At 37.6% G+C, this 26527-nt stretch overlaps 2 protein-coding genes across 2 annotated transcripts; both read right to left on the reverse strand.

Moving 5' to 3' along the window:
* Positions 1-270: 270 nt before the first annotated feature.
* On the reverse strand, positions 271-3756 carry LOC145202676 (uncharacterized). Its single transcript, XM_080075689.1, has 4 exons — positions 3348-3756; positions 2704-2924; positions 1855-2046; positions 271-773 (listed from the first exon to the last, which is right to left on the reverse strand). Exons 1-4 carry the CDS (start codon positions 3436-3438, stop codon positions 522-524), a joined length of 756 nt encoding a protein of 251 aa, XP_079931815.1. The 5' UTR covers positions 3439-3756; the 3' UTR covers positions 271-521.
* A 1516-nt stretch (positions 3757-5272) lies between these two features.
* Positions 5273-26446, reverse strand: LOC145202674 (C2 domain-containing protein 3-like). Its single transcript, XM_080075688.1, has 30 exons — positions 26294-26446; positions 25913-26102; positions 25178-25334; positions 23892-24067; positions 23496-23594; positions 22948-23081; positions 22746-22862; positions 22358-22414; positions 22094-22233; positions 21513-21649; positions 21103-21280; positions 20594-20665; positions 19966-20234; positions 19419-19522; positions 19134-19258; positions 18111-18233; positions 17602-17753; positions 16687-16841; positions 15876-16018; positions 15081-15256; positions 14578-14701; positions 14203-14367; positions 13950-14049; positions 13191-13417; positions 12654-12810; positions 11645-11844; positions 11152-11312; positions 10426-10520; positions 6761-9705; positions 5273-6128 (listed from the first exon to the last, which is right to left on the reverse strand). The coding sequence occupies exons 1-30, from the start codon at positions 26328-26330 to the stop codon at positions 5961-5963; spliced, it is 7083 nt and encodes a 2360-aa protein (XP_079931814.1). The 5' UTR covers positions 26331-26446; the 3' UTR covers positions 5273-5960.
* Between the last annotated feature and the right edge of the window lie 81 nt (positions 26447-26527).

The following is a 26527-nucleotide window of genomic DNA, read 5'->3' on the forward strand; positions in this document are numbered from 1 at the left end:
TGAAATTGTGTAGGCTACACTTCAGCTAAGGTGGACTCACGGTACACCCATATACAAATTATAGTGCGCCAGGCCTATCGATAGAAGTCATTTCCATATGGCAAGGGGCAGGCTAGGAACCTACGGTGGGGATATAACCCACGACAGGAGTGTTTCTGACTCGCACTCCTTCCGTCAAACCTCCTTATTCAGTTTTGCTATAAGCTCGAATCTAAGGTTTCGGGCCCGGATCAAACTCCATTTCCACAGACCAGTTAAAATACATAATACTGAAGCGAAATTTAAATTTTATAAACAACACAGCAGAAACAAAAAATAAATTTTAAGTTAAGAAACAAAATCAAATAAAACAGCACACGTCTGAACTGGCCATCGTAACCTACACGGATTTAATTGAAAGACTATTTTTTTACGTCACAGCATAACAACTCAGTAACATTACAGAGGCAATACGAATATAATCTTGAAGTGCAAATGGGCTGTATTAAAAATCAAACCAACAAACGAATTTCAAGGTTTCATCACGTAACCATAAAAGTTTTAACAGTTGGAACATTTCGACTTTCTTGCTTCATCGCTTCTTTCCACAACAACGTAATGTCTTCGACTTTTCCGCCGTTTTCCAACAGCATGAGGTAATAGGCGGACGTTCGTCGTAACCTTCCGTACACTTTAGCTCCTCTTCGGTACTTTTCAGCTTTCTGCAGCAGTTTAAGCTTCATCTGCAGTCCCACAAAGAGTCCGGCGACAGCTGCCAGCAAACATTGAAGAGCCTGCACCCAATAACACGTGTTTGTCACTGATTGGCAGTAACCGGTTGTCACGTGCTGCCTTCCTCTGACCAATCCGATTCGAGGGATTGTAAACTTGCTGTAAGCGCCGTCTCTCTAAACATGGATTTACCCTCATATTCGATCTCTAGACTGATGTTTACTGTACTTATAATCTCAGTGAAGTATAGTCCAGTCAAAAGTGAAACATTTTTTTTAACTATCCGCTTTTTTCGTAATATTGATTGATTTGTATTACTCAAGGAAAATACGGCTACATATAAAAACAATGGCTGCTAAGTTCTGTTTTCTATGGAACCCCTCAAGGCTGAACCCAATCTTGTGACGTAAATGGTAATATCTAACGATTTAGCATAGCGTTATCATGTTTCGCATTTTAAGTACATTTTTAGCAATTGTAATGCTACGAATTTATTTACCGAACGAAAGCGGCTCGACCGAACTCGAGTAACTAATGGTGGGTGACACTAAAACGCTGAATGGGCGGGACGGGCGGGACGTCGTGAAAACCGCTAAATATCGGGTTAAATTGCTGACGGTTGGAGCTATTAAGGTTGGGATAAGGTTTTATAATAGAAAATCATTAAAAAAAATTCCGCCGAACACTACATTCCGCGCCCGAAACGTCCCGCCATCTCCCGCGACGTCCCGCCATAGCATTTTTGCCTAATGTCAGGAAATAGTTGAATAAGTTTTAAGCAGGGACATTTTTTGATTCATATACTATTATAAAACCTCAACCTAACCCTAATAGCACTAACCGTCAGCAATTTACCCGATATTGAGCGGTTTCCGCGACGTCCCGCCCATCCCGCCCATTCAGCGTTTTAGTGTCACCCCTAATGGTTTGTGGACTATGTCTTACTGAAGAGGAATGCTTGAGAGACCGACTTAAAATGGCACAACGCCTCTAAAATCTCGTCTACCCTGATTCAGGTCACTAATGCTGTTCAAAGACTGAACAATCCACAAGTATCAACGGTCTACAGTGCTGGGTAAAGGTTTAATAAGCTTAAAAATCATTTGTGTTAGTTACATTAAATATGACTTTGACGGGGTATACCTGAGCGAATCTGGTGGTTACGTCAAAGATGTCTATAAACTGAGCAATGACCATCTGCATCATTTGCATAAAGAGGATCAGAAAATTCAGGAAGAAAGACCACCGGGAAAAGTTTCTCGCATTCCTTTCCCACGTCTCAGCTTTCTTCTTGAACCGACCATACATGTCTTTGATTAAACCAGGATAATTTATCTGAAATATAAATAATTTTGATTTGTAAGCTGTCGTACAAAAAAATAAAAAAATGAAATTTCCAACTAATAAGTAGGCTGTAATTTACAAGATTTGTTGTTGAAATTTCCTACATTTGAAGTAATGTTTTTGTCGTTGCATTAGTCAAAACGTAAAGGGGAAAGTCAAACTGTTTAACGCAGGGATTTCTAATCGGTGGTACGTGGTACCAAGCACCGAAACTGGGTGTACAAGATAGGGTGTCAAAATAAACTCTTACAGGCCTACTTGCGAAAGAAAACTTTTAGTATAATTTAGAAGAACTATCGAACAACGTACAAAAGAAGCAACGAATGCGTAGAAAGGCTGAATCCGAATTTTATTTGCTCCATTGTTACAGTTCGATTAAGCTCTGCCAGTCATTGTAATGACAAACGTTACGAAAAAAATTCAAAAAGTGAGTGGGTACGAACGCAAAAAGGTTAATACCGCTGCTTTGATGACCAAATCACTTAATGTAATGACTAACTAAACACAAAAAGCAAAAAAGTACACGGTAAAATAAATTGTTGGCCTCTTATTTCCAATAATAGCCTACAAGAGTTTATTGCTCACGGTAATGCCACACTAAAGTTACTCACACTAAACTTAAATTGAGTCTGTACAAAGTAACTCTACCTTGTCAAGGTTTGCGATTCTTATGCTATTTTTGAAACTGAATTCTTCGTCGTCCACATCCTGAGAATCTTCATCTATGGAATGATTACGCGAAAAACTCGTTTCGTTAAATTCACTCGGGTTCAGCAAGTGGGGGTCGGGGGATTCACTGGGGCGGTCGTTGAATAGGTGTGAACTCCCCCCCGACGTGTTATTGTCCATTGACATAGAGTTCCTTCCTTCTGCAAAAATATAGATAACTTACCAGTAAGTCTAATCTATGGTAAGATCCAAATATTTAATATGGTACCCTGTGGGCTCGGAGATTGTGCCGAAAGGAAACGGAATTACGTGAAAGTTTAGAAGACAGAATATATTTTTTTGCAATGAATAGTTTATTGTAACGAAAAATGACCAACCTGAATTTCGTACGCCCTAAGATTTATATGACAAAAATTAACGGTTAGTATGTGCTTTAATGTGCTCATTTTCGCCTATTTTTTGTAGGTTATAAGTCCTTTTGTTTACAAAACACCAATATAGTTTGTTTTAGCCACAAATTTACATTTAAATATACAGGAATTGTAACACTGAAATATGTTTTTTGAATTGCAAGTACTCCTACTATTTTTAGTTTGTTTAACCTTATTACATATTGGACTTACCATTGCTAGTTCTTTCATCTTTGTTAGTAATTCTGGCTTCAACTAACGAAGGTGCAGACACATCGCGTCGGCTTCTTAACGTTGGGCTCATTTGTAATTAAATCTTTACATATTTTACAACGTAATGCACATTTAAATAAATTTATCTGTCCAAATAATCTATGCCAACCAAAATACCGACGTCAAATTGGATAATTGTTTCGCAACAAACGCACATTATTTCGTAAGATAAACTGGCTGATTATTTCTGCTTTAAATTTGAACTTAATCTCAATAAGTAACTGAAACTTTGCTAATGTACAACTCGGTTAAAGTCTAAAAAAATATGAACAGGCAGTCTCTTTGTTTATCCTGACACAACAGAAGTTTGTAGCTATGTAAATCTACAACGTGCTTGTCTGTTGAGTGTTGAGCTTGACTGCTAGCCCATCAAGAGGTACAGCAACTAGCAGTAGAATGGCGCTTGTCCTCAATTTGCACAAAAGCCCCCTGGCACTTCACTGCAGTGGCGCATTGTTGTGATTATAAGTGGAAGGAGGCCGGATACATGTATTTCAGAGATAGATTTACGCGACAGCAAAAAGGATGTGGCTTACTGTTTAAGTTGTCCAAAACATTACAGTGTAGTTAGAATCTAAGTAAACACTAGATTTTTTGGACGTTTGGTAAAAGATTAATGTAGGAACCAAATAAAAAAGACATTTAAACGAAGTGTAATACACATTTAAACCTCTCAATACAAAATAGACGTAATATATCCCAAAATCTAGTTGGCCAAACTGATACTAGCTTTAATTATGTATAGCTAACGAAGTACAATGTCCTGACAGTTTACTTGAGTTGTAAACGGCTGGTGTATTAAGTTTTTCTATTTAACTCACTGGCTTTTACACTAGAATTTTCGTCTAGGCTTTACGGACCAGTAGCACTTTTACGTACTTATGCATATCGATAGAACTTTCTGTATGCCATTTTTTTCATATTTGCCTTAGTTTAGTTGACTGAACAAATATTTAACAGCTATAAATAATCCGAAACACCGTTAACGTTTGGCGTGCTTGAGCACCACAAACAACTGTTTACGTGCGTATCAATTTTCCAAAACTCAGTTTCACACAACACCAAACTAGTTGTTCACAGTTCACACATCGGATTAAGTGTCAAGTGATAATGATACAGAAATACAACTGGGAATTTTTCGATGACGAACGTACGGCTATTATCGATTGAATCATCAAGCGTTTAATACACGTTCCCAAGAATATGTTGTTTTTTTGGTATGATCTACTGCTAGGGATTGCTAATGACCAACATCCGGTCAAAACGCGTTACATTTCCTTATTAATTCGCACTTTAAACCAATGGTTCCCAACCGAGGAGGAATTTACTTTAACTTCTAGGTTTGTAAATTAGCACTATAGCTTGGGAACATAACCTGTGAAGTTGATAAAAGACCCAATTTTAAATAGCTTTTGTACGGTTTAGAACCCACTTTGTAGCATATTAGGAAGAAATGATAATGTTTTAAACAATTTAGTGAGGAATTCGTCGAAAAAGATTGGGAACCACTGGTTTAAACACTACACCGGTCCATTTTTTGTTGTAATTCGGAAAAAATACCCCTACCAGCATAAAAAATGGCATCTATGTGCTAACTCAACCCATAGGTTTGTATAGAACTACACAAGAGTTTTTGTTCAATAAAACAAAGGTGGGATTAGGACTCACAAACTTGCGAGTCCAAATTGGTTGTACCAACAACTTTTACGCTTGGCATGTATAGCTTTGTTGGGTTAGATCACGGATACTGAATAAGTTGTAGTCCCCAATTCAAGCCGCACCATGTGTTGGCTAGTCAGCTTTGCATCTTACCAGTATTTCGATTTCAATACCAGTTTTTTTCTTTGGCCCACAACAGACTTACGAAAGAGATAAATTTCATATGTTGCCGACAAATTTTCAAAACAATGATAATAGATCCTTGTGCATACAGTGAACTGAAAATAACGCAGCTACAAAAACGTATACAAACATATATAGGTCAACTATGCAACAAAAGAAGACAATATAAGGAACAGTTTCAGTCACAAAAGCAATACCAAATGACACTACGTAATATATAGGAGTACAAAATTGCCTCTACAGGATACGTAAAATAACAGCAACCACTTAACATTTGGCAAGTCATGGGACGGGGAAGAACTACTTATTACGTCATAAACACATGTATGACGTCACGGACGGATTGAGATGGGCGGCGGTTTGGATGTCGATAGGTAGAAGACAGAAAAAGTTAGTCATTCATTTTGAGGTGAATGAAGTCTAGTTAGCAGTGAAAGTATTCAAAGATTTTTGCTAAAATTATTTAATATCACTGGTTTTGACACGCGTAAAGAATGTTTGGCAAATATGACAAAGTTTAGAAACTTTATGCCAGCTCGTTGTTATTTACCGATTTGGTGCAAAAATCACACTTTAAAAAGCCCTGTTTCCGAAGATGTTTTTAAGCTAAGTTTGGCACCCAACATTTTGCGCAATCAGTGTTATTGAACAATGCCACATTGGTGATATTTTGTAAGGCGATAAAAAAACATTTAAACCCGTTCCGTCCGATCAGCGGGACGTATATTTCGTGCTAAATATTTTTGCCAGTCTGTTCGTTTGCTCGTCGGTTGAAGCTGAGGGTTTGACGAATTTTCTTCGTGTGCGGGTGTTCTTTGGTGAAGTACCGGGGTCCTCGAGGGTCGACGTACCCACAGCGTCTTGTTTAATAAGCTTGTGCTGAAAAAAACGAACAAATTTTATGAAACTTTTTCTCTGAGATAACATTCTTTAAACGGGCATGTTTATTCGAAGAACATTAACTGACTAAAGTAAGCTGAAGTAAGACAGGAACAACGTATAGATGTTGTGTTATTTCTGATTCAACACATGGCGCTTGTTTATTGGGGTTTAGTTGGTTTTCAACCTTCTCTGTACATTTTATGCATCACAGATAATGTTAATTACATTTCTTAACACCCCGTGGTTTGTACATGTATTAAAACCACTGCGGTGTCATATACAGTATGTCAAAAACCTTAACCAGAAACAAAACTAAACTGGCAATTGGTCGTCCCTGTTCTAGCCCAATACTCGCAACGTGGAAACGCTTACAATGCCAGCTTGGTCGGGTCAAATGCCTCTCGAGGCCTGGTACACTTGTTAGAATAACAGTCCACCATTACGGACTACGATATTTCCAGTTGAGATACCGATAATCCACGGGGCAGATTAGGGTTGTATGGGCCTTGGTTGAAACTTATAAACAGGCCCTATCGATACATATAAATGTTCATATACATAAACAAAAACACTTTAACTTAATCAGCACCCTCTTAATCTACCACTGACATATACCATTATCTCCTCACCTTCTGTTCTGTTGTTATGGCTTGCAATGATCGCATCGAAGCAATAAGATCTTTGCGCGGAGGAAAGAAGCTCGGAAGAGTGGGGTGATGGGAGGAAGAATAGGGAACAGAACTATCGTTGCTGATGTCATCCAAGACACTCCTCTTAGCTCGCTGAAAACTCTTAACATTCTCCTCAGTGTCAGAATCTTCTGATGAGGAGACTTCATCACTTGATCCTTCTCCATCTGAAATACTTCTCAAGTTTTCATCTTCAGTCATATGAGGTGATGGGTAGGAGACCTCCTCCATCTTCTCCGGAGATTTAGGAGTAAGAGGAGCACCACTCTCTTCTTGATCTTCCTCACTCTCCTGGTGCTTTTCATCCGGATGGACAATTTCCTGCTCTGGATTTTGATCCTCATCAAAGTCTTCTTCCTCTTCACTGTCACTTCCCACAAGAGTCTCACAATCATCTTCATCATTTTCCTGATCATCATCATCATCTTTCGGATCCTGGTGATTGGGTTTATTACTTTCAACCACGTCAGTTTTCTCTTCCCTATCTTCCATGTGGTCTTCATCCTTTCCACCACTCCCCTCTTCACCGGATGCTACATCCCTATCATGCTCCTCAGAGACCGGATTTTCTCTTTTATCCTCAACCAGAGGCTCTTCATCATCTTTATTTAAATCTTCCGTGTCGTGATGATTTTCCTCTGGAAAGAGATTCCTTGAAAGATGATCCTGGTTTGAGTTAAATGAAGCACCATCCTCTTCTTCTTGGTCATCCTCAGCAGCAACGGTTTCATCAACATGAGATGCAGAAGCAGAGAGCCATAAACTCGTGTTGTTTAACTCAGAGTCTGTCGTCTGTAAAGTGTCTCCCAGGACTTTCTGCTCTTCCGCTTGCTCTGTAGTGAAGAGACTTTGTTCGTTGAGGTTACGAGGACACACAAATTCAACATCCGACATTTCTGTGTCGCTCAGGGCTGCCTCCTCCTCAAATGCATCTTTGTCTGTCTTAAATAGTGACATATGAACTGTTTGTTTTCTATTTGCCTTATGCTGATCGTTCATCATATGAAGCATTCTTTGCTCTTCATCTGATACTGATGAATTCAGGTTTAATGTTTTTGTAGCACTTAGGTCAGCGTGTGGGGGTTTTGTTTGGGGAAGAACAGCTGTTTTGGGTACAATAAAAGTTTCAGTTGAACTAAGCGTGGGAAAAGTAACAGTAGACGTATATTCCACTGTTTGGGACACAGGTTTCAATGCATCCAGTGCAGCTTTGTTCCTCTGCTGGAAATTCTGCTTGATTTCATCCAATTCTTTCATCTGCCTCTGCAGGGTTTGCAGCAAACACGACTGCTGTTGGTCCTGTCGGAAAATACTTCTACTGGCGTAATTTCCAATTGACCGGGGCACACTAGCTGTGGTGGACATGCCAAATATGGGAACAGCGGTGGTAGTACGTGGTTCGAATGCTGGCTGATGTTGACTGCTAGTTGTGGTGATAACCCTACAAGTTGTCCCAACTGTTTGTGACGAACTGACACATGGTATATACATGCTTCCAGACGGGGTCTGCACTGGGGTTATTAGGGGTACAGAGTGGAGAAGCCCCTTCACGGGACCAATACGCCTAGGGGGCGAATTCGCGGGCTTGCATATAGGGTCAGATGGGGTCACTGCGACTTTAAGCTGACCTTGACAGTTCCCATGAAGGTCAATGATATTATACCAGCCGTTGACTGCATTAAATCCAGCGCTTAGAGTTGACAAGTCAACAGACGCAAAGCCCATCATACGATCATTTGCTGATAACGGTTTTTGATCTGAATCTGTTTGATCTGCCCTAATCCAAACCCGGAATATGAGATCTCCTCCTCCTGGTTGAAGAAGCTTTCGATCCAGATTTACATCCTGGGTGTCCTCCCAAACTGGGCTAGAGGAATGATCTGTCACTTTACTGACTATGGTTGTGCTCTCAGTGTCACTTCCATCTACAGCACAGGAAACATAGCACCCTGGGTTGGTTCCAAAATGTGGTGAGGGCGGTGGCAAATGCATGGCTCTCTCGACATGCACAACAGCTTTAAACGCAGTTCCAACTTCATGATGACTCGGCACTTTGTTAACATGACTAAGCACTTCCACACCGTCGTCTTCATCACTAGATGTCAGGCTTGTAGAGGGTAGAACAGAGGATTCATCCTCGGTTGTGTCGTCCTTGTGATATCCAGGGTTAATGCTGGCGTACACACGCAAGCAAGCTTCACCCATGTCATCTATGCCAGGCTTGTAGAGTGAATACAACCCGCTGATATGCTGCTGTCTGTGTAAACCTCCAACCAACATTGAACTCATATCAATACTCGCAACACCAAGTAACTTATCGCTATCTAGCGGTCGTTTTTCGGCCCTTGCACTTCGGGAATGAGTCAACCAAACTTGAATTTGCAATAATTCCTCCCGCAAGTACCACACTAAAGGGTGGTTGGATCTGCAGGGAAACGAACAACGGTGTGCGATCTTAACAGTCTGCGGGTCTCGATCGCTTCGACTCCCGCCGATAACCGGACACACACTCGATGTTGTCGAGTCCTTGTCGAAGAACTTGTACCGTATGTAAACATGCGCACTGCGTTCAATTTCATTCCCACCGCGCGTTAAACTTGACTTAGGAAGCCACGCATTCGTGACAGTCATTGAAACCGTCACGTAATCCTCTTTTGTCACAACCTCGTCTATGGCTTTCAGTAGTCCGTTGCAGTCTGGTAAGAGAAGGCGCGATAAATCCGAAGCGCTAGAAGGTTTCCATGCGAGAGATCTCGCGGCGCGGAGAATCAACTCGAGATCCTGTTGACACGGAAATGTTAACGAGATTTCTAATCCACCGACGGTGACAATCGATTTTCGCTGTAGCGACTCGATAGAGGTGACCGGATACCATCCACTGAAACCTGGGTGTTTTGAATGTATTACTAGATCAGTAAATATTTTTAGTATGATTTGGTTGGCATTAGGAAAAATAAAAGCGCCTCCATTCGATTTAAATAAGTGCAGCTTGCCTATTAAATCATTTATAATCTGCAAAGATGAACTTTATTTCACAACTGGGATCAGCCCTGAAGCGTCTATGGGGTCTATGGCATGCATAGCCTATGCAGACCAGCGATCACGGCACACTCATATATAAATAAATCACAGTACGCCCATTGAAGGCGCCATACCGAATCAGCCGGTCACCAAGCAATCACCACTATATGGCAAGGCGTAGGCTAGAAAAATCTCGCCTGCGGTGGGATTCGAACCCACGACAGAAGTCTTTCCGGGACTCGCGCTCTACCTACAAAGCTACGCAGGCTCAGTGGTAAACCTGTCGAAAGACGACCGGCTGATTCGGTATGACGCCTGGGCCTGGCGTACTGTGAATTATATTCTGCAATGCAGTAGAAATTTGTATGGCAAATAAACAAAAGTGAAAGAGAGTAATACTGGTAATCAAAACAGCGATTGTTGAAACTGTTGCGATAAAATGTCTTTACTGTATAGCCAACAAGCTATCAGGCGTTTTTGTTTTGGATCAGGCTGCTATTTTGGTTTTTGGTTGTATTTGTATGTCCTTGTAAAAGCAAAACTAATAACAAAATACGTAAGTTATATAAGGTCGGTTTCAATACCTGTTGTTTTAGTGAGTAGATCACTGGTTGGAATTGTGACTCGCCCCAATAACACATCGCCGCTAGATGGTGCGCTCGAGTCTTCTGGAGTAGGCCTTGACAATAAACAAAGTTCGGAATTGTAAAGATTAGTAAACTGTCAACTAAATCAGTGGTTCGCAACCGTATACTGTCGCCTAATACGACTTTTTCTATCGCTGCGTACCACCTAAACCAGTGGTTCTCCAACTCGGTTTTCGGGACCGCATGCGGCTCCCAACTGCTTATTTTGCGGCTCGCACCAGACCTCAGAAAACCACCAAAGATTGCTATTTTAGCTTTCAAAGTCATAATCTTTAGTGATTTTGTCAAGGTTTCGTTTTTTTGCGGCTCCCTGCACACTTAAAAAAATACCATTTGGCCCCGACAGTAAAAAAGTTTGAGAAACCCTGACCTAAACCCAGTTTGAATGGGTGGGCCAAGAGATAGGTCTATTTTTCTTGACTAAGCTAGCATATTTCTGAAACCAGGAAGGTTAACAATTTCAAAGGAATATTTAGGACACGACTTTGGGCCAAACCTAGGGCTAATTAGTACCACAGGCTGAGAACCACTGAACTAAATACAGCACTCGCTAAATAACATATTTCTACGTCTTTAAGCATATTCAAAACGTTAACAGCCTCAAAGCATTAGACAGGTATTGTTTTGGGGGTCAAACTTTTGACAACGAAAACCTGTACATACTTATGCCAGACTTCAAAATCGACCTCTCCTCCCGACAACTGTTCAGCCAATGAGATCGGCTCCACGTCGTTATGGTAACTGGCGATCGGACACATAACGTCAAAGTGATGGTTGAAGTCAGGTGAAAAGTGACGAGCTATACAACGGGTTTGCCGCGGTTTCTGTACAAAGTTGAAGTAAGTGAAAAGAGTCAAAATGATGAATTTGGAATATTTTTTTCACGGTAATAAAAAATAGAGAAAATAGTGTAAAATTTGCATGGCAATGAAAATTTAATTTGTAAATATATTTTTTTCATTCACACACAACAAAAAGTTCTATTAAAAAATGTGATTTCTTTGAAATTAAATGTGATATAATTTATAAAATCCTACAATCAAAAAACAAACAATGTTATACAATCCAAAAAAATCTAATATCTTCGAAAATAACAAACTATGACAAAGGTACATTAAAAACATACCAATACAGCATAATTAAACATGTTACTGACCTCGTCATGTAGAAACGAAAGCCTCATGACAACATAAGAATTAACACCAACAGTTGCACTATGGGCCAAACTTTCATCTTGTGTTACGGATGCAGCCAATTCGGCAGCTCGTTTCAATCCACAAGCCCTTAACACAGCTACTTGAAGTTTTACATTTCGGCATAACTCCTTTGGTGGTTCATTAAGCTGGGATTGTGAACCTGAAGATATTTACAAAGACCAATTTGGTTAATGGTAGCTCATATTAATGGTGACTCAAGACTTTTTGTTTAGGCCAAATTTTGTTTAAAAATCACATACGCACAACAAAAAGTGTTTTTTTTGGTTGACGCCAGAGTCAGAAAAATCTTAACCAACTTTCACTTATTTAGAACTAGTGATGGGACGGGTACCCGGTACTCGGTATCGATGGTATCGAACGATTTCAGTGGTATCGATACTCGTACTCGATATCGAAATATTTTGCCTCAGTTTTCGATACCAACGTGCGAGTACCAAAGGCCGATTTACACCATAAGAATACAGGCAACTTAATGCCAATATTTGCTTCGGACAGCACACAATTGGAAAAAAGTTCCGCCAGTTTACGTATATCTTTTTCGCTATTTTTCGGCATGTGTGTGTGCACGCCTGTACCCCTACCATGGCAGATAAATTAGCCAGTGATATACAACTAAGTACAACACTACACTTAAGTACTCGGTAATCGTACTCGGTATATACATGTGGTACTCGTACTCGGTATCGGTACTCGCTTCAAAACCTGGTATCATCCCATCACTATTTAGAACCGAAGAAGCTTATACACATTTAAATCTCCAGTAATTGAAGAAAAAGTAGCGATGGGGAACTGGCGTTAACAAACAAAAAAGCCTTGTAAAGCGAGATAATAACATGAGATAACAATGTTGACGAAAATTTTTTACCAAGGCTGAGGTATAGTTGTTTAGTCAAGAAACAGAAAAATGCTAAAAAACATAAGATTTGTCAAAATGATTTATTTCTTTACCTGATTTGTATTGTATTGTGATTCTGAGATCTCCAGCTGATGTTGGTTGACTTTCATCGGCATTTACAAACTTCATGGGGACATTGAAAGTTTCCTCACACTTTGTGCGATGTTTCATTGTAATCATTGAGCAAAGTTTAGCCGCAGGAAGGCAACCCTATAAAAAGAAAAAAAGAAAACTTAACTTGGATTGAAATAGGTTTTCATACCAAACACAGGCTCGATTTTTCTAGCCAGCTGATTCAGTATTACGCCTCAATGGACCTGGCCCAGTGGTGGGATTCAAATTGTTTGTTAGCCAGATCTATCACAAAAGTCATATTTTTCAGCCAGTTCTGTTACAAAAAGTCCATTGACAGTAACCAGTAATGCTAACCGGTTTGCTGATCTCATAAAATTTTGTGAGACAGTTCTATAGAACTGGTGCGAACCGGCTAAATCCCACCACTGGCCTGGCTTACTATAACTTAGTAGTATTACAAAAAGATAACTATTAATATTGCTTACACACCATAATTCAACTATTAAAAACCACACCTTAGCCAGCAGTTGGTCTCTGACATTCGGGTAATAATATCGGGACCACATTTCAAAGGGAATTCCCCCACCAGGGTGCTTTCCGACCCCCGAGCAGGCCCCCAGAATGAGGCGATGCACAGGGACCCCATGTGGGGGCTGAACAGGGTGCTTCTTGGTAAAATTAAACATCAAATTGGGAATACACAAACTGGTGTCAGTTCTGTAGGCTTCAAGATTTGCTGGATCTGTAAGAGATTGAATTTGTTATTAATATTTAAACAAAAGTACAAATTAAAAATGTCAACATGATCCATAACTGGGATCAGCTTTGAGGTGTCTATGCATTTCAGCGATCACATAGCACTCGTATCAAATAAAAATGTTATTTGACTTAAAATTTGTTGATCTGTATTTGTATGTGTTAGGTATGTAGTTCTCAAACTGTGCGTTGCGACGCCCTGGTGCGTTGTTTGAATTTTCCAAGGGCGTCGCAGAATATTCATTTTGTGGCTTTTCGTTGTTATATCAACAAACACAACTTTAATAAACAGTTTCCCAATTAACTTTTATTTGATGGTGCGTCGCAAGTCCAGAAAACTTTTCCAGAGGCATCGCAATAAAAATAGTTTGACCACTGCAATAGGTTTTGTGCATTAACCACATTTTCAAGTCTCTGAGCAATTTTAAACAGTCCAACTTTCAAATAATGGCGCAATAAAGTAACCATGTAAAAATTTTAAATGACGCTTTGAATTAAAAGTTTTATCAATGTCATACCTGTAGTTTGGCTCTCATCATTGCCATCTTCATTCTTGTCAGTTTGGTTTTGTGTGGTGGGAAAATGATACTGAATGTAACAATCAGTTTCACCCCAAGCCTGTGCAAATAAAAAAAGCTCACAGCAGCTGTATTAAGTAATCTACATCATCAATGCTTCAAATACTGTTAAACGGGTTGCAGAGATTGAGTTGAAAAGCAGAAATGATAAAACTTTGCACAGCATGCAAAAACAAGTAGACTACTTTTCCACCTGACTTTCTAGTGGTTTGAAATCCTGCATGCCATGAATAGTGACTTCAAATTCATGTAATACAGGAACAGGAGGGGATAGGCTTTCATTTGTTTGTGTTCTTGATGGTTTATGAGACTGTTGAGGTATTTCATCAACTTCTTTCATCTTTTTTAGGTTGCCAATCTTGAAAAAATTGAGATGTAGTTTTATAGCATATTCTCTAGGGATCTGATAAGACCACAAGAGCCCATTTTAAACAGTTTTTGTAATTGGAAATGTCTAGCCAGTAGTGATACTCAAACCCTTTTCAGCTAATAAACCCTTATTTTTAATACAAACTTCATTTAATATTTTAACAAATAAGTTTTTGTTCACTAAAAAACTTTTCTATACCTGCTCCTTGGTTCCGAGTGCAAGAAGCGTCAACAGTTTTCCTCTTTCTGTATTTGTAAAAACATCAACCACAGGAAGAAATGTGTCGACTGAAACCATGGGATATTTGGATTCCAGAACAGCTCTACACAAAAAGTTCGTCATTTTGACAGAGTTGTATTAATGAAAAACCCTGAGTTTATGCTTTCTGCTAATGTTAGTAAAGACGAGCGCTTTTGGGTATTTCACTCAAGTCACTGCTGCCAGGACTTGACTTGAGTCACTGATGATAAGACTTGAGTCTGTACTGTTTTATTTTTGACTTAAGTCACTGAGGGTAAAATACTTGACTTGAGTCACGGTGGGTAAAAGACTTGACTTGTGATCTACGCTAGGACTCAAGTCAGAGGCTTACTAGGCCACTACTATCTATACAAGATTTAACTCAACTCACTACTTCACACACAAAAGTTTGTACTTAAATCTGAAATATAGATTTGTTTACTGGAAACTGGAAAGCAAACCTTGCAATTTCTTCATCTTTGAGTGATTGATAGAAAATGTGAAGAGGAATTTTCACGAGTCCCATCAGTTTATCGGAAAGTTGATCAGAAGATCGAACTTTTGTCCACACCTCTACAACCATGTAATTGTTCTTGAGTCGTGAAAACAATTCCCCATCGATTTTCACCGGAAGTTCCTGATTCACAAGATTATGGTTCATAGCAAAGAGGAATTATCTTCAGATGGCAATTTTAAATAGTACATCAGAATTCAAACCTAAGCTTTATGAATCCCAAAAGTTAGTTTATTCCTAACAATAGGATTGGTTTATAGTGCTTTTGCGATATATATATATTGTACATTTATATCAGAACCAATTCATCTTACTTGTGCTCATGTTTATATTCTGTAAATTTTGGTCAATCGTATTGTTGAGGTAGGAATCACTGACACTAGTTTTATTTATTAACAATAAGTGCAAAAACAGTGAAGGCTTTGGGTATTCTGTATTCAATTTACCTATTCTAGAGTAACTATTCTGAATTGCCCAATCTTAAGGAGATGCTCTTTTGTCACAAAATTGGTCTTCTATTGGACATTATGTTGCAAGCATTTTTGGGCAGGTTGTTAAAACACCATTTTTTGGTTTTTAGGTACATTTTGATATGCATGCATCTTTGCAGCCAGTCAATTGGACTAATTTTGACAAGTAGAGCTGTGCTTTATGAAAATTTGATGTGGTAACACAGAACCCTATCCCTTGAGAGTAAATTTACTGCAGGTTAGGAATCTTTAGTTTGTGTTTTCTTAATTACCTGAAAAAAGTTGAATTTCGGGTTGGATGTATTCCACACAACTGGTGTTTTGCAAGCTTCGTCAGATGCAAAAGTTCGACAAATTAAATAAACACTCGGAAAATTACATTTGGTTGAACTTGAAGTGCCAGGTGGTTTCGTCGCTGTTAACAATAAAAAGAAATACTTTTTTACAAGTACTGTTACACTTTTCGCTGCACAAAAACTTGTGTGTGACCACAACATACATACAATATTGATCGCAATGATAAAAACTAAAAATCTATGCTGCACATAAACTGGTGAGTGGCCATAGCACATATATCTAATATTGCCCACAGTGGTCCTTAGTGTACTGAGAAAATGTATATGCTAGGGATGTGCCAAAACTGCAAATGTTCTGTTTGGTCGAGCACCGAGCATTTCACTTTAATGCTCGGTGCTCGGCCGAGCACGCTCGGTGCATTATGACATCACAAAAATGCCTTTTCTACGTTTTAGCTCTACAAGGCCTCTTACGTCACCGGCGGTGTTTTATTAACCTGTACATGCCCATAGAGTACGCGTTTTTCCACCATCTAGTGCATTTGAAAAATCATTAGTTTTTGTTCATAGACACCCTTTAGAACACTAGTTACATATGTTAGCAGGGCATGAATATGCAAATTTAACGCTCGGGTCAGTTTGTGCAACTGCTCGGCCGAGCACTAAAAAACAGCAATGCTCGGTACAGAGTACTCGGGTTCTGGCTCGGCTCAGCCCATCCCTAGTATATGCCCAGACACATAAAACACTTGTTCATGAAAACCTGTTCAGTATTGCAATTCACTACCTGGTATATCTCTTGCTTCTTGAATCATCACATAAAGATAAAGAATGTTGTGGTTAAGATTCAGAGGCAAAGGATGATGGTCATCGTTACCAAGCAACAGCGGATCAATCACTGCAGCAACCCGGCTCTCATCAAAATGTTGATGCGTGGTTCGTCTGGTAAAAATTAAAAACGGTTATAAATCACAACATACAAACTTAATAGACCAGAAGTTGTCTGTTTGTTTTAAAACTATTGTTTCTGACTATTTTTGATGCTTTGGTGATCGGAAAAACATTTCAACACAGACATAAAAGGAAACTTGGTCAAAAACTTGAAGTGAACATTGGTTTGAAACGAAAGATCCGTCTAAGTCAGGGGTTGGCAACCTTTTAGGTGAGGCGTGCCAATTTACTTGTTATTTCCATGTGTTAATGCCAACGTTTTTCCAAATAATGCCGGTTCGTGTCAACAAATATTAATAATAAAGAGAAAGCAGAGAGTTTTGTGCTTGTAAGGCTGAATTTTAAGACAATTGCACGATAAAAACTACAAACAAGCAGTGTAACAGGTTAAATTGTTACTTTAATATAACACGCAAATGGGTTGGCGTGCCATGAAAACCACCTCTTTGCCCCCCCTGGTCTAAGTGAAAGACAAACATTTTTAATCAGCTTGGGCATTGATAGCTCACCAAGGACGAATTTTAAAACTTGATGGAAAGAATTTACTTTAATATGAACATGTGGTTTGTAAATTGTAAAGATACACTTATGTACTGGGAGTATAATAAGTATAGTTGACAACAGCATCTAGGGTGTAGTCTAGCAAAAAGATGATAGTAACACTTAATTTTTATTGTGACACAGTAAGCTTTTGCAAAATATAACTATGCATGAATAATTTTTATGCAATATTAAAAAATGAAGAGTTTACCTTTGTGATTGTTGTTGTTTATTGACAGTAAACTCATCACGTGCTGGCTTACTGATGGCATATGTGTTCGGAACTTTTACAGGCACTGGCCGTTTTGCTGGTGACATTTCTGACGGAAGATCTTTGCTATCTTGAGTCAGTTCAACACTAACCTAAAAAATAAGGTTTGAAAAAACAAAAACATTTTCTGGTTAGATGGGGTAGTATCATAAGTCCTAAGATTACCCAATACCATGTACTATTTCATCACATATGTAGTGCTATAAATTTCTGTTTTGAGGTATTTTTTTGCATTGTGAGAAGCATAGATATCCGTTCAAATACCCCCCTCTTCACTGAAAATGTTTTTATGACCCACATTTTGAAAATTTTGTCCTTAGATCTTCTAAAACTAGTACCCTGGGAAAAATTAAATGCTTGCAATTTGACCCCAATACCTAAGTGTAACTACTTAATGATTTTTTTTTGTATTTTAGGTCTATGTACTGTAGTTGAATTATGACAATTACCTTGATGCATCCACATACAGCCACTGGGTTGTCTCTGATGATTTCAACTGTGTCAGATAACAAAAAATCTTCTGCATCAATTACTTGGCGTAATGACATTGTTGCTTTTCCGACAGGACGAAGCTAAAACAAAAATGAAAAGCTGATAAATTTAACTTTTAAGATAAAACTGCAGACTGGTGATGTGCCAAAACTGCACATGTTCTGTTTGGTCGAGCACCGAGCATCTCATGTTAATGCTCGGTACTCGGCCGGGCACGCCCGGTGAATTATGACGTCCAGGTTTTTTTTTAAGGTTTGGTTTGGGTGACCGCTAAGTAGTTTTAAGAGACCGCAAGTGTTTCATTTGAATACCAAAAAATAGCCATTTCCAAATTTTGGGAAACCGCTGGAGAAATTTGTTTCGGTCCCCCAAAACACCTTAAAAAAACACTGATGACGTCACAAAAATTCCCCATTCTACGCTAGTTTTAGCTCTGCAAGGTCTTTCACGTCAGTGGTATATTAAGCTGTACATGCCCATAAAGTACACGTTTTTCGTTTGAAACATCATTCATTTTTGTTCATAGACACCCTTTTGAACGATAGTTACGTATGTTAGCAGGGCATGAATATGCAAATTTAATGCTCGGGTCAGTTTGTGCAACTGCTCGGCTGAGCACCGAGCATTAAAAACAGCGATGCTCGGTACCGAGTACTCGGGTTCTGGCTCGGCTCAGCCCATCCCTCCTGGCGACAAGACATTGGTCTGCCACCTACTTATTATGTAATGGCTGTGTGCTTTTATAAGTAAAAAATATCTTTAAATGTGGCCAAGCATCAAACATTCGATTAAAACTGCAGAGGTTCCACATTTAAACACAATATGTCTCATTCTGAACAAATTCTTCTAAGATGATATATAACACATCAAACTATTTGTTTCCAAAACAAGAAATTATTGTAAAATCATAAATGTATTGTTGCCATAATATTTGCTTGTAAAAATTTTGAAGAAGACTACATGTTTGTTTAATGACTTACCTTTTTGCCCTTTGGACTTTTGTAGTGAATGATAAACTGTAGAGATTCTGTCATCCACTTTGAGAGAGATTCCTTGGTGAAATGAACAGGGAAGATTGAATGCTGATCAAATTTAACAAGACCACCTGTGTTTCAGTTAAAACAATGTTGGTAAAATTTAGCTGCATAAATTCTGGGATAATTGGATTTTTAATTACCCATGGCCATCTGTATTAATCTATATGTCACTAGTGATACTATCTTTGAGTGAGACATAAACAAGTAATTTTCAACCACATCATTCACCTGGTGTTAATCTTCGTGATGCGATTCTTGTCACTTCATGCGAAGTTGATGTTGCTCCATGAGGTCGTTGTGGAAATGGAAACTTGTATTCCACGAAGTAGGTGCTGATTTAAAATGACAAAAGGTTAAAGTTATGAAACACAAGTAAAATAAAATATATGCGACCACATAAAGCAAGTCGCCATTTTGCAAATCAACGGAGATATTTAAGAATAGAGCCAATGATTTCGAACATATATTTTACTTTTCTTTTTAAACTTTTTGTTTAGAATTTTATTGCCTTATTATTTTGTGCCAAAAAACTAACTAACATTGAGCAAATACAGACAAATCCAGTTGATTACATTCTCAATTTAACTGGAAAAGATTATGAATCCCAGCCATTGGCATTTGCGAAAACTGTCTGGATGTCGCATAATGCAGTTCATATCATAAAAAAGTTGAATTTGCCTGTACAGGACTGGGATATAAAATGTACATTCAGTAGCTGACTTTCAGTCACAATTTAGAAAGCTTAAAAACTACAACAAATGTCCAAGATTTTTACCCTGATTGTTTCTTGACAGCAGAAGAGGAAGGTGGTTTGTTTGAATTTACTTTCACATATAAATCTCTTTTCTTTGTTCCACGTTTATTTGCAGGTTTCTCATCATCAGAATCTGGTGTTTCGTTAAGTTGGATTCCCTTCACGGTCACTCGTGCCAAGTGAATTTCACTCAGCTTGTCCAAAAGGGTGATGACTGGATTTGATTTCTGTGTAGCTTGTGTCGACTGTGGTTGGACACTCAAGGGAGCCTGAGGTCTTAAATGCAAAAGCTAAAAAGAATAGAAAATATGATAAAAAAATAGAGTTATCGTTAAGAACAAAGAAAACATACAGTAAAACTTCGCTAATACAGACCAGTTTGGACCAACAAATTTGTTCGGATTACAGGAAGATTCAGATTAACCGATGTTGACTAGTCCAAGCCTTACCACGTAACAAATCATTTGTACCTCAAGTTTTGTCCAAATTAGGTGAAGATCCGGATAACCATAAAATTAATCTGGTTTAACCGAGTTTTACTATATTTAAATAGTTACTCTACTTCTATTTACCCTCATTTTGATGTCTTTTAATGAATTCAAGCTTAAATAATATAATTAAATACATGCAAAAAACAACAACTTTGTACCTGAGCTTCAGTGTAGGTCGGTTCACTGATCAAAGTTCGCTCGAGCTCTGGTCTGTTGCTAGGATAAAAACCCTAAAAAATAAGATTTTGTCAATGCTTTATATCTTTTAAAGTGATTTGAATATAGACACAGACTTGTTAAAAAACACCAGGAAATTTGAATAATTTTTATTGAATACATTTCGTTGCAAAATTTAACAATTGCTATTGCTACCATAAGTGAATAATGATTTCAATTTGTTTTTGTAATTTTCTTGTTAAAACTGTCTCAAACATTGAAACAGATAATGCACTACAATGTGGATGTTTACCAATCCCTTTGCACTAAGAATTTATATGTCACAAAATTTATTATTCTTAAAATTCAGACATAAGTAGGCTATACCATTTTTAGGCAAGTCTATCAAAACACAGTAATATATAAATAAAAACTGTTCTGTTAACTTTATCTGTTAAAAACAACAATAAATAAATAAAATTACAAAAATTATGCAATCTAAAATCAATACCATGTTGTTGTAGAACAAATGTTGTAGAATTGATTCATCATGCAACGGATCTTCTATGTCCGAAACTATACTCCCCATTCCTGAATGTAGAGATGAAACTTCTGCCAGATTTGACATGTCATCATTAATTCCCTTAGCTTGCAAAACCATGTCCACCAATCGCATCTCAGTGTTGGTCCTAAAAATAAAAAAATAATTATATTTGCATCAATTTTTTTAACTGACTTCCAGATAGAAGTGTTATTGTCATCTAATCACAATTACAATAAATTAGTCAATTTTAGGATCTGTTATTGCTTCATAAACTTAAATCATTTCACAATTAAACTAGTAATTTAATTATTTATTTAAACTGACAACATTAAACTGAGTGCTACATTAAACTATTGCTACACAGTTTAGAATTTTACTTGTTATGATGGAAAAGTGGAACTGGTTTCGGAGTCGGCATAGAAATTGGTTGAGTGAGTTTAGATTCTGGTTGATCTGGGATTTGAACCTGCAACCTTGGGGATGCATCAATCCTTGCAGGTGATGGGTTTGGTAGCTAAAATACAGATTAACAATATTATTGTTTCAATTTAGTGTTTCTCATCACTACAAAAAAATTGTGGGTCCACCACAGTGTCGAAAAACTAGAAACGGGTTTTAGTATTTTTTGAAAAGTATTTTTTTAACTCTTTATTAATTTTATTTTTTATTTAAGTCTATGAATGGTTGCACTCATAAAAAAATAGACCGAGACAAAAGAATAGGTGTATCAACTTAAAAAATAATGTTCAAGTTAGGTAAAGAAAAAAAAATCTTTTTTGGCCCCTCAGGTTTTTCTTTCTTAGTTTTAAAGTTTTTCTATTCCGTTTCAAAATTTTACCTGAGTAAGAAACTTACAAAGCTGAAAATATTTCAACAATATATATATTCTATAACAAATGTGCATTTTATCAATATTTTTATCATTTTTCGGGCTTCATAATGCAATGTTTTTACTCACAGGTTGCAGTTTGGGGGACTTCCCAACATTTTCAAACACTAGGTGGCGTTCAGGTTTGTGAGGCGATGGAGGGACAGCATCAGTTGATAATGCTGATTGTGTTATTTCATCTCGAAGTTTCTTCCCTCTTTGCAACAAAGCTACAAACAATATTAATAAAATCATGATATTGCTGCATTAATCTTGACATCAACTAAATAGAATCTTAAACTAATCTGCACAACTCAAGAAATTAAATATGCAGGAACTAAAATATAACCTTACCTTGAATAGCATTCATATCAATTCCGCTTGAGTCCACAGGTTTCTTCTGTTTGGATTCTGCAACAGATTATTGGGTAACTGGTAATGCTTTTATGCCAGGTATATTAAAGCTCTGATACTAAAACAACAGGTTTACCTAGCATTCCTGTATGGCAAAGGGTAAGCTAAAAAAGTTTAGCCTGCTGTGGGATTTCAACCCAAGACAGAAACCTTTATGAAACTAAAGCTTTACTAACTGAGCTACACAACTGAGTGGCGAGCCTACTAAAAGTTAAACCACAAGTATTGTTGGCTCTTAGCTGCACATGTCATCTTTGTGGTAGGGGATAGGTAGTATTGCTAATTACAACTATAGTTACAGCATGTTAATTGAACGGAAAGTACTCACCGTTTTTACTGGGCAACCCCATTGAATACAAGTCATGACCATTTTCCTCGAGGTACGAATCAATTCCTCTGGGCGTTGGAACATCGGGGTTGCTATGATGATCAGAATAGCCACCATCTAACAACATTTTTAATGTTAGAAACACAGCATCACTTTGAGATTAGTTTGATAATTTTTTTGTGCATTCATGTTTAAAACTCACATGAATGATGTGATTTAGCAGAATCACGTGAATTGCTTCGTTTATTTCTATCATGGGAGTCCGATGATGAATGCTTTCTTCTTCCCTGTTTTCTGCCGTTGCTACGACTACGACCTCTTGCTGGTTTGTAGCTCCTTAATATTCAAATGTGAAATAGAAAATCTCTCGTCACCAGCTGCACTGATGAGACCTTATAGGTCGAAACAGTGTGCACTGTCTGCAGCTTATGAAATAGCAAATCTTATTACTTTTAGGGTAACTTAACATGTAATATTTGTACTTTTATGTTAAGCAATGTAGTTGAATTATTCTATTGAATCGGAATCATTATACACCAAGAAGGTGTTATTCAGAAAAGTCTCCTAAGCATTCCCATGTGGCAAGGAATAATGTAGAAAAATCTAGCCTGCGGTGGGATTCAAACCCACGACAGGAGACTTTCCAGGGCTCGCATTCTACCAACAGAGCGACACAGACTTGATGGTAAAGCCTTCTGAAGGTTGATATTTTTATCCTGAATGTTGTGTAATAACAGAAATAGTATTTACCCTGCACTGCTGCTTCTTGAACGAGCTGAGCCAACACTTGATTGTCTCGATCGACTACTTCTGCGACTGCCAACCCCGCGAGCACTAGTGTTTCGAGACCTACAAGAAAACAACAATTAATAGATACTCCTTAAAAATCACTTTTATTTTATCAGCATCACAAAACAAGACCAAAGCAAGTGTCCAGAGGTTCTCAACTAGGAATCAATTACCTTGAACTTAGGGACAAAATTGGTCCGATTTGGTGGAAAAATGTAGCAAACTATCAATCACTTAAAAGTGGAGTAAATTTTACGTTAACAAGCTATTGAGGTGCAAACAAGCCAAGAACGTTGTGAAGCCAAGAACGATAAGAACCTCTGCTTTGCAGAAACCATTCATGAAATAAACTTGTACCTTGATGAAAATGAACTGTCAGTGCCTGTGTCATTCGAATCATCATCATAAGCATTGCGTAGAGATTTAAGACTCATCGCTACATGAAGCTCCCCAAGTTTTCTTGACGAAGATGAAATAATGGGAAAGAAACCTCGAATTGGAGAATTTGACGAAAGGCTTGCTACATTGGGAACCTAACAAAAATGGATGTGATATTAAACTGTAAGTTACAATTCACCCCAAAACTTTAATAGATTAGGCATTATGGTGAAATGTTAAAACATTAAACCATTGCAGTAATAACTTTTGTTTACAAGATTTACAAAAACAACAACATTGTTTTGGCACACAAATTCGCTGCAAACTGGTTATAACTAGGGCGATTATTTTTTGACCTAAAAAACGGAAAAAATTTACCTACAAGTTGAAAATTTTGACAAATTTATACTTTAAGACTTTAAAAAACTTTTTTTTGACAAAATTTTGACCTATGAAGAATTCAAGTAGTTAAATTATGCATTATCGTTCAAAAAGTTAAAATATGGCTGTAGGCTAATCTAACTAGAGCGAAAGAATGTGCAAAGTCTAACAGAAGGGCAAAAATCTGAACACAGACCTAACCTATTCCAAAAAGGGAAATGACCTAATTAAAAATCACTGCCAAAAAATACAGCTAAGACACAATGAAAATTGTTCAATACATTTGTCTAAAGTAAACGAAAGATACATGAAGTACATAAAGCAAAACCTAAGCAAGAGCTGCACTTAACCTGCAGCTGCCGTAAAATGACTTGGGACCTACCAAAATTTTGCACGTTTTGAGGTGTGTTCAGCATCACGCCATATCAACCTAATTATTTCACTCACTTGATGGTTTATGATCCACAAAAAGTAGGCAATTGGCCAATTACAACAGTATAAAGTAGGCTACAAGGTGTAAAATGAAAAATTCACTTAACAGTGCAACCTCTACAACACCACGACAATGCAGTTTGTAAACAATTTTTGACTTTGTAAACAATTTTGACAATTTTTGACCTATTCTAAAAATTTTGACAAATTTTTGACTTTTTTTGATAAGTCAAAAAATAATTGCCTTAGTAATAACTTATGGTTACACGGTTTAGAAAAGGCATTAAAAGTACACAAAGTTTCTTGTAAAGTGGTTATAACCCATAAATTTCCCATTTCTTCCCTTAAGGTTTTTAAGGCATAGGCTAGTTTGGTTGAAAGTACAGTTGGCCACATAAAAGGAAAGAACACAAAATACATAGTAACATACAAGCCTTGTGAGAGTAATTTACCTGTACACGGCCTATAGGCATACTTTTCGGACTGGAGAGAATATCGAGAGTGATTGACCCCATGTCATTAAAATAAGCCGTCATTTGCTTTGGCCCTGACCGGATTCCAAACTGAGCCCTTGATTTTATTGTGACTTCATCTTTTCTACCTTGTGGTCTATATAAAATATGATAAATGTACAATTATTTTTGAACAAATTTGTCATTCAACTGGTGTGGTACTAGACAAAATTCACGATGTTTCAGAGTACTTGTAATTTTGCTGATGCTTTGCTCACCTGCGCAATGAAGTAAATTCGGGTGAATTAGCAGTTCTCAACAATGAATATTTTTAAATGTTTGTACAAATATTTTGTTTTTCACTTTACCTACTTTTAACATGCATGACTCGTATAGCTTGTGACAACATTTCTAGCCTGCATTAATCCGCTACAACTTTATTTGTTTTTAAAGTGATTTTTCACCAGTTTTAATTACAACTAATTTGCATCAAGGCAAGTTATACAGCTTTGCTAAGTAAAACACAAATCACTTGAAAACACAAAACAAATATGTAACTGTCTCTTGTCAATTTAAAAAAAACAACACTTTGATTCTATTTTCTCATCCTAAAAATGGCACAATTGGGTGCATAACAACAACGCTGACAGCTAAAGTGTGATACAAAACATATTCATAAACTGTACAAAAGTGGGAATGGTTGCGTTAAAAAGATTGTTAAAAAGGTGCACGAACCTGAACAAGGTTCCATCTGAGGCTTCACCCCACCACCGGAGGCGCACATAAGCTGGGGACACTGGGGGAGCTCGGGAAGGGGTGATGTTACCCCATGTTAGACGTCCCAAAGATACGTGAAGAAAACATCGCAGTTCTCCCTCCACAAGGGGAGGCAAATCCGTGGATGGAACAACGTCAATATATTCCACTTAAATAAAGAAGGTGAATATTGTAATTAAACAATAGATATATATCCATATTATTGATAGTAAATCTAGCCTGTAGTATAGTTTGTTTTTAACTGAGTTGATATGGTTCACAAAAACAGCTATATTACTTTTGTACATAATTTAGGCCAAATTTTTGTTTTATTTACAACTTAATCTTAACATTACGAACCTCTTTTTCTTTTACTTCGTTTCCTGCCTCTATCCATTTTTGTATTTGCTAAAACATTCCAAAACAGTTTAACAAACGCTTACTTTTTCTTAATAAAACAGATTTGTTTGTTGAAAACGTAAACATTCATTGCCTAAACATGGACTACACCAGTCTTAATATTTTTCATAGTTGTGTGTTTTAATGTAATTAAATCATTTAACTACAAATAAGAATCGCAACTGCGAGAAAAAC

Source organism: Phallusia mammillata, chromosome 7, assembly GCF_965637545.1.
Source record: "Phallusia mammillata chromosome 7, kaPhaMamm4.hap1.1, whole genome shotgun sequence".
In the NCBI taxonomy this organism is placed as follows: domain Eukaryota; kingdom Metazoa; phylum Chordata; class Ascidiacea; order Phlebobranchia; family Ascidiidae; genus Phallusia; species Phallusia mammillata.